The 14,786-nt window shown below is 35.5% G+C and overlaps 2 protein-coding genes across 2 annotated transcripts; one reads left to right on the top strand and one right to left on the bottom strand.

Moving 5' to 3' along the window:
• Positions 1-2,249: 2,249 nt before the first annotated feature.
• On the top strand, positions 2,250-9,761 carry LOC147763410 (beta-1,4-galactosyltransferase 4-like). The gene is made up of 6 exons (XM_087004446.1): positions 2,250-2,781; positions 4,906-5,141; positions 6,664-6,851; positions 7,275-7,397; positions 8,623-8,721; positions 8,906-9,761. The coding sequence occupies exons 1-6, from the start codon at positions 2,529-2,531 to the stop codon at positions 9,189-9,191; spliced, it is 1,185 nt and encodes a 394-aa protein (XP_086860572.1). The 5' UTR covers positions 2,250-2,528; the 3' UTR covers positions 9,192-9,761.
• LOC106176443 (uncharacterized) lies at positions 8,725-14,711 on the bottom strand. Its single transcript, XM_013558833.3, has 6 exons — positions 14,545-14,711; positions 12,058-13,972; positions 11,599-11,789; positions 11,235-11,354; positions 10,713-10,840; positions 8,725-10,346 (listed from the first exon to the last, which is right to left on the bottom strand). Exons 2-6 carry the CDS (start codon positions 13,953-13,955, stop codon positions 9,849-9,851), a joined length of 2,835 nt encoding a protein of 944 aa, XP_013414287.2. The 5' UTR covers positions 13,956-13,972; positions 14,545-14,711; the 3' UTR covers positions 8,725-9,848.
• Positions 14,712-14,786: the final 75 nt, after the last annotated feature.

The raw sequence follows: 14,786 nt of genomic DNA, 5'->3' as shown, positions 1-14,786 counted from the left end.
CATTAATTATTGGTAAGTATGGGAACATCCTTGTTTACCACAGGAAATTCTGTTTTATGTCACTTTTCCCGCCAAAATGAAGAGCTGTTATCCCTTTAAAGAAGGCATCAATTATTAGACCAGGTGATTAGGAAATTTGATGAACACTTCCTGGCGCATAATAGATTGTTAAGAGTTCAATATTTATAAATCAATATCTTAACGGAGTGCCATTATTTCTACTGTGGATTTTTTTCTACTTCCTAACGTAGTTCTCAGCTGTGTGTATATCCATCTTTCCAGCTCTATCTTCTAATCTTCGCAAAAATGACTCAAACACTGAAAAGTTGTAGTGTCATCATTTTATTCTTTATTTGAGGTTTGCAAAACTAGACATTTACAGTTACTGCCAAGGGAAAATATCAACGCTGTAGAGCAAGTCAATCTCATAACAACTATTCTTTCTTATCCTCTACCAGGGCAGCAGATTAGTTATTATGTGCAGTTGTCTGTATCGCGACAGCAGAGACATTGTGTCATTAATAAGACAGAGACACATATGTGACCCTGGTAGAGGGCCATTCTTCACACTTATTAGGAGATTCTAAATCGTACTTAACTAAGCTCAGACAGGGATCAAATCAAGAAGCTCCCCAAATGAGAATAGTGAACAGCTTTATCAAACAGAAAAGGTCGCTGTAAGCTTTGGTGCTCATCTGCAGTTAACCCTATTCCTAAACATCTCGCCACACGTGTGTATAACATTCCGCACAGAGTAGGCCGACTATTTGGAACTCTTTGCTGCTGTAATTTTTTGCAACAGATACGATATTTCTAACAGGAATTTGAGAACAGGCAGATGTCTTTGCTCTGAAGTTGAGCAAGGGATTTGCGGATTGCAGTCTCACAGTATCGGCTTTGCTCCATGTCTGAGCTGTAGCTTTCCATCAAGGAAAACCATGGTGCCAATATATTGCGATTGCGGTGCAGCTTAGCTGAATCGCAACAAATGTCAATGAACTGATAGGAAAAATCTCTTTTCATACAACGAGTTTATGTTAAGTCATTTCAGCTGAATCGGCGAAGCGGGATCCAAAGTATGTCAATTTCATTGTGTTAAAAGTGTCTAGAATTTAACTCAGAGAATATATAATTCACGAATTCCACAGATTTAAAAAACATGAATAATCTTTAGGTTTTTGATAAAAGTATGCTAGTTTAGCCATGCCTAAAATGGAGAGGGTAAAAGACGTGTTTGTAACGAAAAATCAGTTAACCCTATTTTCCATTTATGGTAGGAAATACACGTGCGTTTCAACACCATTAAAAAACGAAAGCTGTTCATTGCGAAAATATAAATATAAAAGAAATATGAAAAACGCATTTGCACCTCCCCAGAAACTTAAAAAAGCACCTACGAGAACATTTAATCGTAGGGTAAATAATGGAAAAGTATAAGATATAACTTCGATATTTGCGTTATTTTTGTGGTCACCCTGGTATACTTTCTAGTTCCTACCAACAACCTCCACCCATCCCAAAAACATCAAAATAATAACAGAATTGTTAAGATTAACTATCAAGCCACTCAGAAAATTGCTAATCTTACATCTATGTGACAAGTGATGTATTACACATCAAACTTGATTTTCAGTATAGATTTTTGTCTGATGATATTACATGAACACCCTGATCTTCACTAATTTCTAGCATTTCACGCCATCAACCTAGCACAATTGATGTTATTCTGTCTAATAACGTTTACATTTAATTTCATTTTTTTTTTTGCCACAGTTAAACTATACTGTACCTTCCGGATGACCTTCATTGTTATGATGTCGCCTATACATACATTGTAACACGCCTTCTGAACCACATGTTCTCAACAATAACATACTAAGGAAACAGGTCACCCGGCTTGATTAAGATTTATTGACAAAAGGTTATGTCATTTGCAAAGGGCTGAATTGGACACATGCTTTATTAAAACCGTGTTTAATAAATTAGCTACAGTGTTCATTATTTGGCCTGATTAGACTACCCTAGTAGCTGCATATGGATATTTGTATATCGCAGGGCAGTGGTCAGTCTTTGGCAACCACAGGTGAACAAGACGGTGTTAACTATGTAAATAAATACACTTTGGAAGATTTTAATAGAAAAAATCCACCGTGCCACCAAGTCCAAGCTTATAATAACAGGGCTGGTCACAAAGGCGGGTTGCACGGACAATGGGCAGTGGCCTTCTAAAGAGAAATGTAAACCAGAGTAAATTCGACACCTTGTCCTTGAGCTTATTGCATTTCACTGTCTCCTGATACTGTCACGTTTACTCAAGTAGCCAACATGAACACGATATACCACTTCCGTGCACTGCATGGTGGGTGAAAGGGGCTATCGTCAATAGGTCTTCAAATTATTAAACCCTCACTTAAGACAGGTGAAGTAGGTTAGGCTTCGACGCTTTGTTACTAAAACACCAGGAGTGAAGGGTGTGGTGGAAGACGGTGGTGGAGTTAAGACGATGGTTTAAAACCTGAAGATCAGTAATGAGGTGTCCAGGGCTTCGAAATCAGCGGTGGACAGTCACTCGGTTCCAGTTACGGATCGTCTTCATTCAGATAGTAGTGATAGCATTTATTATACTGTATCTTAATTTAAATGCAAATCAGCAAGAGACAAATCAACCTGATGTCGTCGTAAACCGAGCCCTGTTACAAACTCAGACAAGAAGCAAGCCACGTGAGAAGTCTAGCTTTGTGAGCCTTTGCCCAGAAGATCACCAACAACTGCCTGATTTAGGTGAGTAAAGGAATTTTTCTCTTCCAGCTAGAACCCAGAGATGGAGAACCCCATAAAGTTTTTAGCCACAGCGAATTGGAAAGATTGGCTTTACTTGTCGTATTTTAATGAATGGGAATGACTCAGGGAAAATAGGATACGGACGGACATATTACATGCTCTATTGTACAATTATCTAATCTGTTGATCTTCCGTGGTAATCTACCGTCAACTATGACCACTGGACGAAGCATAACGTTCACATGTTACTGTACCATCAAATCAAATCGTTAAACCAAAAAGAGTTCGTTTAGAAATTGTGAAGGAAATAATATTTAGTAAAGGTTGCATTAACCTGTTAAATAACATTTTAGATTAAATTTAAAATTAAATATTATAACCACTATCACTTCAGGAATGGTTAGTAATATTTGAAGTGCCATTTCCCACCCGTAACGATAATAATTATATGAAGTGAATACTTAACCAGATATCAACGACAAGCTACTAGTTTTGAAAACAATGTGTCTTATTTTGTGAACCTGTGGTCCAGTATTGGAAACATCAAGAATGTATTCTTGAAAATATGTACATGTGTAAAGCCCCTCCCTACAGATTGGCGTGAAGTTCAAAAATAATAACAGACCATCAAATCCTGTCACGTTTAGGCTACTTATTGACATGGCGCCATATATTGTTAGGCAGCGCATTATTCAACCTACCTGAATGTTGAAGTAAATATCTTCACTGTCAAGTAGTCCATTCTTCACTTTTTACTGTTATTAGCATCACTATGAAGCGTAAGTTAAAGAAAGAATATAATTTTCAATAACAGCGTTGAGTTTGTCTTAATGAACTGTTTCCACATTTGAAGCACAGTGCCCATTTGAAAGTATCGTAACTGTAAAAAAATTAATGCTTTACATTTGCGTAAGATTTTTTAATTCGAAAGTGGTATAATTTGGTCTATTTTACTTCTGTTGACGATTTTGTTTATTATGCCGTCTCTAGACGGTGTGAAATTCTTATAATAATCTGAATAATCTCAACCCTGGCACTGTGTAACGACATTATAAAGATAAATACCCCTTTTAAATCTTCTGCTTCTAAATCTTTTTGCTTCTAAATCTGAGTTTTAATAACATTGAAATATCGTTTACCGCAATCGGGATTAAAATGCCATGAAAACGCAATTTTCAAAAACTTCGACCTTGAACTAGTGTAAACACTTCGCAATTCATGGTACAGTAATTCATCTAAACTGACCATTCTTGTTATCATAACTGATGTGAATAGTCGACATTTACTCTGCTTTCGGCATTGTGAAAATATTGATTCTGTTTAAAAGATGCTTATGTAACTTTTAAGTTTCGTGGACACTCCCGTCATTGATACTTAGAAGTACAGACCGGACTATGGACCACTTTAACAGTTACGCTGTTGATAATTGAAATGCTAAATCTAAATTTTTATGGCAGTCTAAATTAAGTTAAAGAGGGAATTAGGATGAACAGTATTGATGTTTGCAATCAGTTCTATTTCACCGTCCAATTGATTTTTATTTCCGACTTGAGATATGATTTATCAAAATTAATTTTTCTCTCTCCCTCCCTCCCTCTCTCTCTTTTTGTGTGTGTGTGCGTGTGTGTGTTTGTGAGTGTGTGCGTGTGAATGACAAATCGCAGACATGCATTTCATTCAAATGCTGTCTGTATATTATTAAATATATACTATTCAAGTTTGAACGGTGAAAAGGTCCCAAAGCCACACTTTCTACAGGATACTACAAATAGGTCCACAAGTCATGCTCATCTACGGAACATGTACCTATCTTACATGTATCCAACGCGGACCACAGATCCGATTGCATGGGGGTCGATGTACTTGGAGCTGCCATTATTGTACTCTGCCCAAAATTATCCGTTGAGTGACAAATTGTACGAGAGATTGAGAGAGAGAGGGAGAGACAAATTGCAGTGGAAAGAAGTGATTATAGTCACAATATAGTCATGAATTGAATTCTCGTTTAAGCTCAACTGAAAATTCATAGTTTTTCGATGTTGTCAGTATCAAATGAAAATAAGGATTATCAATTATTGCAAAAAATATGTCTGTATTGATTATGATATTCTTACTTATTTACAGTGGGGCGCTTCAAAACGAAAATCAACAAATCACTGACTGTGTTCCAAGTTGCAACCAAAATTAACAACCTTCTTCCTGGTGGGGCATGGAAACCAAAGAACTGCTTTTCCCGAACTCGGCTGGCGGTTATCATTCCATACCGAGACCGAGAATTTCACCTGACTTTACTTCTCAGTGTTCTACACCCATTGCTTCAAAGGCAGATGATAGACTACAGGATATTCGTAATAGAACAGGTGCCAGTTGGTTTTAATACAACGTAATATCGGAGTATGTAAATGATTCGCATCGCTACGTACATGTACTACAGTTTGGTGCATTATTGAGCATTTTGTTTCTCTTACCTGGAAGTCGCATTTTCATGATCAGTATCGGTCGAGTTTTATATGGTATTACAGTAAAAACAGAAAACAGTGGCAAAGAAATCTCCGGACCCTAATAAAGATCAGCTCAGGACTACACAGCTAGTAGGCCTACTGGTATTGTTCAGTTAACCGTTCAGGAACGACAAGAGATGCCTAGGGACATATCATCAAGTTTATTATACTTATTACTATAGTATCAAAAAAAGTGAACAGTTAGAAAAATACCCAGAATTTGAAATTTTTGTTTTATATATCAAATGTTAATGTAAATATAGGTTCATAGGGAAGTCATGCTTCAATACACACCATGGATTGTCGTGTCTTTTCACGCATGACTGAGCAGGGTCAAATTACGTCATGAGGATCAAATTTTTATTTCGAGAACTTTTTTTTCGCAAAAGGTTGATTAATTGCCATGAAATGGTTCTATCAATGGTTCTCAAATTAAAAACCTGTCAATTAACCTTTTCTTCCCTGTTATCTGCCACTTATGTTCTTTTGTCATGAACAACCAATTTTACAAGAACTTCTCCTCCACAAGTTTCAACTGAAGCAGTATCGATATGCACAGTTTATACGTACATGTGTGATAACTTCAAAGTTTTAACCCTTAATCTTCAACATGCTGTCCATTTCTGTTCAAGCAGATTTGAGCTCTTCTCCTCCTGTCATAAACTGCGTGTCGTACTGTGGCTCTATCCCGTCGAAGAACATCCACCTCATCCCTGATACGCCTCTCAAGGTCATCCAAGTCTCGTGGTGGGGTTACATAAACCTTGGATTTGAGGAGACCCCACAAGAAGAAGTCCAATGGGTTCAAGTCGGGCGATCGTGGGGGCCATTCTTGTAAAATTGGATGTTCATGACAAAAGAACATATGAAAAGACACGACAATCCATGGTGTGCATTGAAGCATGACTTCCCTACGAACCTATATTTACATTAACATTTGATATATGAAATAGATTTTTAAAATTCTGGGTATTTTTCTTAGTGTTCACTTTTTTTTTGATACACCCTGTAGATATGCCTGAAATTCAGCGCGTTCACTCTATTCCCTAAGGTTTATCCATGCAACAGAAGCAGTTCATATAATAATAAGATGTATAATATGTACGTTTTTTGTTCTACTGAAAAAAATTAGTATCAATATTTGGTTCCATTACGAGGTTTAATTTCAGCACACGAGTCGCTGAAAGATCTTCTGCAGTCAACAAAGACTTCTAGAATCTCTTTAGCAAATTTATTGGAAGGGAAAAAACGTCCCAAAGTTTGAAGTTGCCACAAGAAATAACGCAATTGCTATAATACTTAAAAGTTTATCCGACAATTATGTTTGTTAAAAATGAATTCATACTATCTGCAAATAACATATTTTCGAATCTGATTTCAGAACGGCACCAATATATTTAACAAGGGAAAAGTTATGAACGCTGGGTTTTTGGAAGCTCGTAAAATATACGATTTCGACTGCGTTGTCTTCCACGATGTTGACGTCATCCCAGAAGATGATAGAAACCTGTATGTCTGTCCTAGTCAGCCGAAGCACATGTCCCCATCTATAAGCAGACATAATTACCGGTACGTAATAAATTAGCTGCACCACGATTCAGCGAGGTATGTTTTCATATAGACCCTATACAAGCACGTGCTTTGAGAATAATTGAGTAGGCCTGCCCGCCTGTCAATTTGTTCAAACAGTGTTTATCAATGTTTTGTCGAAAATATATGTCTAAAATGTAACAAAAATTGTAAAAGCACAAGGTAAATGGCATATAAAAAACATATATATATATATATGATCATTTTACGTAATGTTTTGCGAAGCGTTTATCGAAGTGCCCAGTATAATTATACATTTACCTAGATATATGTAATGTGAATAAAAAGTCAGATTTAGGATAGGGTACGGAAAATTTGAGAACGAACGGGCTTCGAGCATTATTAATCCCTACTCCTTATTCAGACATATATAATCACTGGTGTTCCATGACTTTTTTTCAGATTGAAATACAGTACGCTGGTTGGCGGTGTCCTCATGTTTCGTGCCATTCACTTCACCATGGTTAACGGGTATTCGAATCTCTACCCTGGCTGGGGTGGGGAGGATGACGATATGGCCAACAGGTACTTCAAAACAACCTTGAAAAAAAGAATATAATCAGCCACAGCCTGTCGCAGACTTTTCTTTACCTTCAGTCTGAAACATCAAAACGTCGTCTCTCAAAAATTGGCATAGAAGTTGAAGTTTTCACTCATTCTCAATATATAGGCCTAGGTCCATTTGAAGAAAACAGAAAAGTGAAAAATGAAGTTAAAGATATACACGCGAATTCCACTTTTTCTAAATCTCTGGTGACAGAAAGGGCTAACTCTAGTTTTTTGTGTAAATCATGAAAATAATTTAAAAATCATGCCTTGCTAGTATGGTGATATATTTTTATTTAGTAATGGAGGTTTTAGTTTACAAAAAGTTTTAAAAATAACCCTTTCGGATAATATTTGCAAGTTATTAATACTATTAATACCAAGTCAGACTGCGCTAGGGTATTACGAGATGCACATTTATTTTAATAGCATATTTTGTCTTCAACTTCATGTATATTTTTTCACAGTGCCTGGTAACCAAGGTTTTGCAAATTGCTTTCTAAGAGAATGCGGTTTTGCTGCGTTTCCTGTAAAACATTTAACTGTGGCTCGTTACCATATCGTCTAGCTAATCATGGATGTAATTGAATTGAAGATTTTATTTATGGCTGAAATATTACGAAAAACATCAAACAACTAATTATGATGACCTGTGCCAAAAGACATAACGGTTTTTTCAAGCATTTATTGAATTCATGGAAAATTAAAGGGATAATAACCCTTCGTTTCGGCCAAAAAATGAATTTTCCTGGAGTAAACAACAATTTTCCCATACTTACCAATGGTTAATGAATCCATTTTTACATTCAAATTTAGTCCCTGTTTTTTGTTCTAAAAAGTTTTTTTTTTGTTAAAATCTCTTATTTTCATTTTTCAAGCTGCAAGACTGATGTTATTAAGGTTCCACTTGGACAAACAATTCTTCTGCTCACTTACTTTTAATTAAAAAAGGTTTTATGGACCTATAAATTGATAATGAGTGTTTGTGTTACTTTATGCTTTTAATAAACACAATCTCCATTTTTTCTAGCTATCCAGACGAAATATATAGCCGTTTGTTGGTAGAGTCCAGTTAGTTGGGAAGACTGTCTTACAAATCTTCAGACATTAGACTTTCAGATTTTGTGTGGTCCTTATTCAAACAAAACACCTCAGAAACTTAATGAGGAACCTTTACATTCCTTACCGTCTTGTTTTTTTACAGGATTCTTCATACAAGTCTCAAAATTACAAGACCACATCCCTTAAGTATTGGAAGATATTTTGTTGTTGAACACCAGAAAAGAACTATAAATACAGCCAGGTGAACATTTTTTGTAATATTTATTATTTTATTATACATATAATATCAAAATGTCTTACCCTACCGTTTCCAAATTCAGTTAATTTTTTTTAATCATGGTCCTGCATTATATTGTAAACATTATTTTCTTTTTCTACTTTAGTCTCATTTAGAGAAAAATGCAATTACTCTTTTCATGTTTCAGAATGAAGATTTTGAAAACTGCCCTGAAGAGGCAAAACACTGACGGATTGAATTCAGTACATTATAGTGTAGTTAAACAAAGACATTTTAAGTTATACACACATATTCTAGTCAATGTGGGTATAGAACCTCTGAAGATAGAGTGTTTGCAGAACCTACCCCGTGGTTTACCCATCCCAACAAACAAACCTCTTTCTCCAAATACTGTTAATATTTCTCATACGACGAAGAAGCAAAATGAAATAGAAATGTTTAAAAAAGGAGATTGGACATGGAGGAAGAAATAATGCACTGTTTTCTATTTTTATAAGAATGCTTTCAGTGAAGAAGAGGATATTAAGAGGGTTCCCTACATTACGATTTATTTGCTTCTATATATAGATAATGTGTTATTGAAAGATAAAGCTATCACATCAAAAATACATCTGAATGAATTTCCTAATTCAAGCTGATGACATAACAGCAGCTTTTCTTGGTTGAAAACTGTAATATCAATTTCAAACAGACCCCCTCACTTGAACAGCCATCTAGTTAAAAGTAAGCATTATGTGATATGCTTTATTTGTTTAATGTCAATCTTTTCATTTCAGACTCCCAACCACTATGAAACATACACTGTAATATCAATATTCACTTTACTGTCAAATGCGTTTTATCATTTGATATTAATTGTTTCAAGCAGTGGTATTCATAAAGTATTTCAATGTTCTTAACTCTTTCTAGTCTAGTTCTAGTCTAGTCTTGCCCGGTGAATCTTATTTTCCTATTGTTTCTTAACAAGCCTACTTGGTACTGTTTAAGCATAAAATCAAAACAGTAAAAATGTATATTCAAATAAACTATTTTATGAAAAGAAATGCTTGTTCTGTAATATTCTCTGAGATTTGCATGAATAACAATAACAATTGTTATTATAATAACCTTATTTATGTCAACAATTTTATTCACCAGAGATCACTTGAGTTTATGAGTGTTCCTATATCATACACTGCAGAGTCCACACCAGGACTGTAAAGTGTCTCATCTTTCTGTTGGGTTTGACCTTCTTCTGTTGCACCTGCATTTTCTACCCCAGATGTGTTAAGATGACCAGGGAGACTCCCACTGCTTGACTGATATATCTGAAGATTAGAAGAAGGTGGGGATCTGTTGTCTTTACTAGACTTCTCACTCAAATTCTGACTTGCAGTGGATGCATTCTGGTTATTCCTCCCTGTGCTTAACTCATCAGTGGTCCCCCCATCTTGTGCTGCCACCTTCTGGTCACTAGGCTCACAGGCTAATAACTCCACTCTGACTTCTTTACCAGGGTGTGCAGTAGTAATGTGTTTGTGGCAGTTCCATCTCACAGTGGCACAGTGACTGCAGTAAGGGCACTTGTATGGCTTTAAGCCCTTGTGGGTGTGTTGAAGTCGTATATGCGACTGTAAACTTGTGCTCTTCTGTGGAAAAAGGAAGGAAATTTCATAAGATATTCCGCATTAAAGAAATAACCTACAGTTAATAATTCCCATTTTTTCACTAAAACATGTCACATCATAGAGGATGGTATAAAGCCTAAGCTTTAAATCTGTTCATCTCCAAAACTAAACAAAACATCTTAAGTAAATTTGTGTACACTACTTGCTACATTTAAGTTTGAGCTCCGTGGTAATGGTATTGATGTCACAGTATTCATAACAAAAGTACAAGGATCAATGACAAACAAACTGCAACTGTGTTTAATAATCTGGTAAAATTTGTAAGCTTAAGCTAAGACACAAAAATGCCCCTTGTGTAAAAGAAATGTAACAAGTAAAAAACTTAACCTTTGCACTGTAATTACACATTTGACACTGGAACGGTCTGTCATCAGAATGAATTTTCGTGTGCTGCAGTAATGTATTTCTGTGTTTAAATGCACGGTCACAGAATGAACACTTGAAATTTCTCTCCTCTGAAATATAACAAAACAGAAATCATCATTTTAAGTGGAAAAAGGTTGAAAATATTTTTGTTGTTAAATATTTGCAAATATATCTATGTTATTCCCCTCCACTAACATAACACAACAGGTGTTACATCGAATTTGACCAAGTTAAAATGTAATTGAAATGGAATACTTTTTTATCATATATTCTTTTTAAATTCACTTTTTTTACATAAAATTGCAACAGAATACTTTTCAGTGGGCATCTACACTTCCTTGAACTATCACTGGTATTCAAGACCACTGTTAATCATTTTATTATGTCAGCTCAGCTCCAACATTGTGTCTTAATCTCTCTCTCTCTCACACACACACACACACACACACACACACACACTTTCTACCTCTATTAAAAAATTACCTGAATGAGAAATTAAATGTTTCTTAAGAATGGCCTTCCTGGTAGTCTGATAGCCACACACTTCACATATGTGTATATCACGGTTTTTAGGGACAACGCCATGTTTAGCAAACATGTGATCTGAAACAATACATTTTTTTATATATAAATTCACATTCTCTGCCATTAAATCAACATATCATTTTTTACAAATCAAATTAGTTCACTTGCATCTTGCAAAAACTACTTGAATGTATAATTCTGAAAATAAAAATTGATTGTTGAAAATATTAGAAGGCAGATTTAATCTGTTTTTTTAAAGAAATTTCAAGTTCTAAGCCTCATCTAAATGAAGTAGGGTTTTTTTTAATGTGAGTGTACATACAATCTAAACTTTCTGAGTCAGCTGTAATAAAACTTAAGTTGCACTGAGGACACTTGAGTGGTCTGTCTTTAACTCCGCATCTGGTCTCATGTTTTTGTAAAGTTGAAGCTGTGCGCAGCGTCTTCCCACATTTCTTGCATATCTGCTTATCTTTTAACTCATGAATAAGCCGATAATGCTGGTGTAAATTCCTAAGTAATGAAGTTTTTATATATAATTTATCATTGACAAATATGGCATATATTACAAATGAAATCAAATAATTATGAAAATAGTCAAGGAAAAAAAAAGGAAAAGACAATAACAATTCAGGTGTCAAAATAATTATCAATGACCAAATTAGCTTTCCTTTAAATAATAATATAATAATAATAAGTCTGTTAAAGATCATTTCTACTTTAAATTAGGATTATGTTCAGTGAAACAATTTTTATTTTGTGCAATAAAAAGGATTCTTACTTTTTTGCCTTGTACGTCTTGCCACATTTGTCACAGGCAAAACTTTTAGTTTCTTTGTGGCAATTCTGGTGAAGGCTCATTTGGGTTGAGGTGAAGCACTGGAACGTACAAGATTTGTGGGCACAGTGTAGCTTTTTATCATCATGGCTTATACCATGCTTCGTATGCTCATGACGCCACAGACATTGCATCTTTACAAACCCTGCTCCACATAACTTGCACTTATAACTTGGACTTCTCAACTTTTTTGGAACGCCTGGACAATCCCTTGCGTGATCCCGGAGGGTGCTTGAAGAGTCAAAGACAGCTGTACACTTCAGGCATTTAAACGTCTTCTTATTCCTCTCCTTCCTTCTTGCATGGATGTCCATGTGTCTCTCCCTTTCAGCAGAACCCAACAGAATTGCATTGCAACCATTTTCATCACAGACAGAGATTTGACTCCAGGTGTGAATTTGCTCCTCTTTAACATGCTTAGTTCTCACATGCATTAGGAGCAAGACTTTGAAATCATATGGCACTGAGCACACAGGGCATGGTACAGGCCGGGTAAACCTGGGACCCTGAAGGTGTTCAACTGCCAAATGAAGCTGCAGGCTGTCTCTTGACATTTGTTCTGCACCACAAATGCTACAAGCCAAAATCTCCTCAACAGATTCATCTGTGATGAGTCTTTCTCTATCCATACTTGTAGCTGTAAACTGATATCGAAGCAAAGATGTTGTTGCCACACTCCTGGTTATTCTTATGTCCATAATATCTTGTGTTCTTTGTTTATCACTCATATTATCTTCTTTCATATTTGTTTCATACAGTGTCCTGGTTTCTGAAGAATTTTCATAGATTGGATCCAAATTTCCCAGATTTTCTTCGTCATCTTCTTCAGGGAATTCATAGTCTTCAGCTCTTGCAGTCTGATTTCTAATATTAATTTTAATCTTCTTAATAGCATCCAATTTCGTGGCACATGTTCTTAAATGATTTTTCATTTTGTCATAACTTTTATATTCTTTAAAACAATATGAGCAAGGAAACACATCAAATGATGACACCTTGATTTTTCTTCTTTTTTGTTCAATCTTTTCTTGTCCTGCTTTCAAAGACGGGGAGACTTTAAGCTCTTTCTCTGTCTGAGAATGACATTTGAGCTTGTTTAACTCCTTGGTTGAAGCCTTTCCAGTGAAGCTGTGTTTAAGTTTTTCATGAAAAGAAAGATTTCTAGCTGACGTAAAACAGCTGCAACATTTGTAGCAGGCATGCCACTTTTCATTTGATCTGACAAACTTCTTTTTGTAATGAGCACGAACAAGATACTTTCTCTTTATTTGCATATATAAAAGGTTTTGTTTTTTTGAAAATATTCTACAACTGGTATTGAAGCCTTTCTTGAGGCCCATTTTCTTTTCTTCTTCAGCTGATGGTTTTAGAATCACATTTGCCAATGTTTCTTTTTCATTTTTCCCTACAGCTTTTACATTCTTGGGTATAATTTCTGGGAGGATGCTCTTTTTATCTGCACAAGGATTCTTGAGAACACATATTGATAGGGTTTCATAAAGTGAAGAAAACCCATATTCACTTGCAATTTTTTTCAGGAGCATTGCTTCTGACATTGTTAGGATGACATCTTTTCCATACACATAATCCAAAAGCAGTCCCAGGTCTTTTTGGCTTAAACGAAGATTGTAAATGTCGGAACTTTCCTCCTGTAAAATCTTGGCAAAATATTGGGAAGCTGCAGCCAAGACTAACCTGTGGGCTGCAGAGCTAGTCCCATCTACAGCCTGTAGGCAGATGTCACAAAAGGTCCCTTGCATACGCCATGCATTTAATTTAGATAAGATTTCAGATGGATACAGAACACTAGGGCGCACGGTAAATGTTTTTTCTCCTGGCATCTTTATTCTGAGATAAACTGCAAGAGAATTAATCAGAAGTGTGAGAGTATGGTTCTTTTTAGTTTAGGCTTAGCTTGCAATTATTACAGTGACTACGCACATTAGTAAAAAAAAAAAAACTATTGTAAATATTCAAATTATCATTCAAACCTAAAAAAAATTAATAAAATGAATAAAAAAGAGCAATGCACAGATGAAAAAAAAAACAGTAAACAACAATCTTCTCACTACTTCACCACAGAAGCTAATACCTCAGTTTCCAGCTTTCTTTGCTTCTAATTAAGGTACATATGTACTTACTTCAGATATCATCCCACTACAATAAGGGTACCGTAAGCATGTAAAGCTGAAAACTGAGGCAAAGGGGACCCCTGGCCCTGTGATGCCTCAGTTGTAAAAGGGTAGTTTTCCAAAAAAATTAATCATAATTATTGTTATAGTAACAAAATTGTACTCTTCACGTGTGTGTGTGTGTGTGTAAGAGAGAGAGAGAGAGAGAGAGAGAGAGAGCGAGCGAGAGAGAGAAAGAGAGATAGCGCAACTGTATATTATACGGCCAAGATTAAAGGGTGTGATAACAGTATTTTACCTGTTCTTTAAGTTGTTTCCCTGTTTAAGGTGGTCCTAAAGATACAACACGGTGAAGAAAAACCTTTCTGCCTTATTATTGTTCGACTTAGTCTGACCGATGGATATCACTAAAAAAACTTCCTCTCTTGAAAGAGCAAGAAGAGCCAATATTTTTGATGAAATTTGAAAAACCTATACGGAATAATTTGCAGCAATCACATTATATTTGAATTAGTTTTACATTGTCTTTTAAAAATATAC

This window comes from Lingula anatina, chromosome 2 (genome assembly GCF_051362555.1).
Source record: "Lingula anatina isolate TDL-2025a chromosome 2, LinAna3.0, whole genome shotgun sequence".
Classification (NCBI taxonomy): Eukaryota; Metazoa; Brachiopoda; class Lingulata; order Lingulida; family Lingulidae; genus Lingula; species Lingula anatina.
The sequence above is the reverse complement of the archived record's forward strand: the minus strand, read 5'-3'. Positions and strand labels throughout refer to the sequence as shown.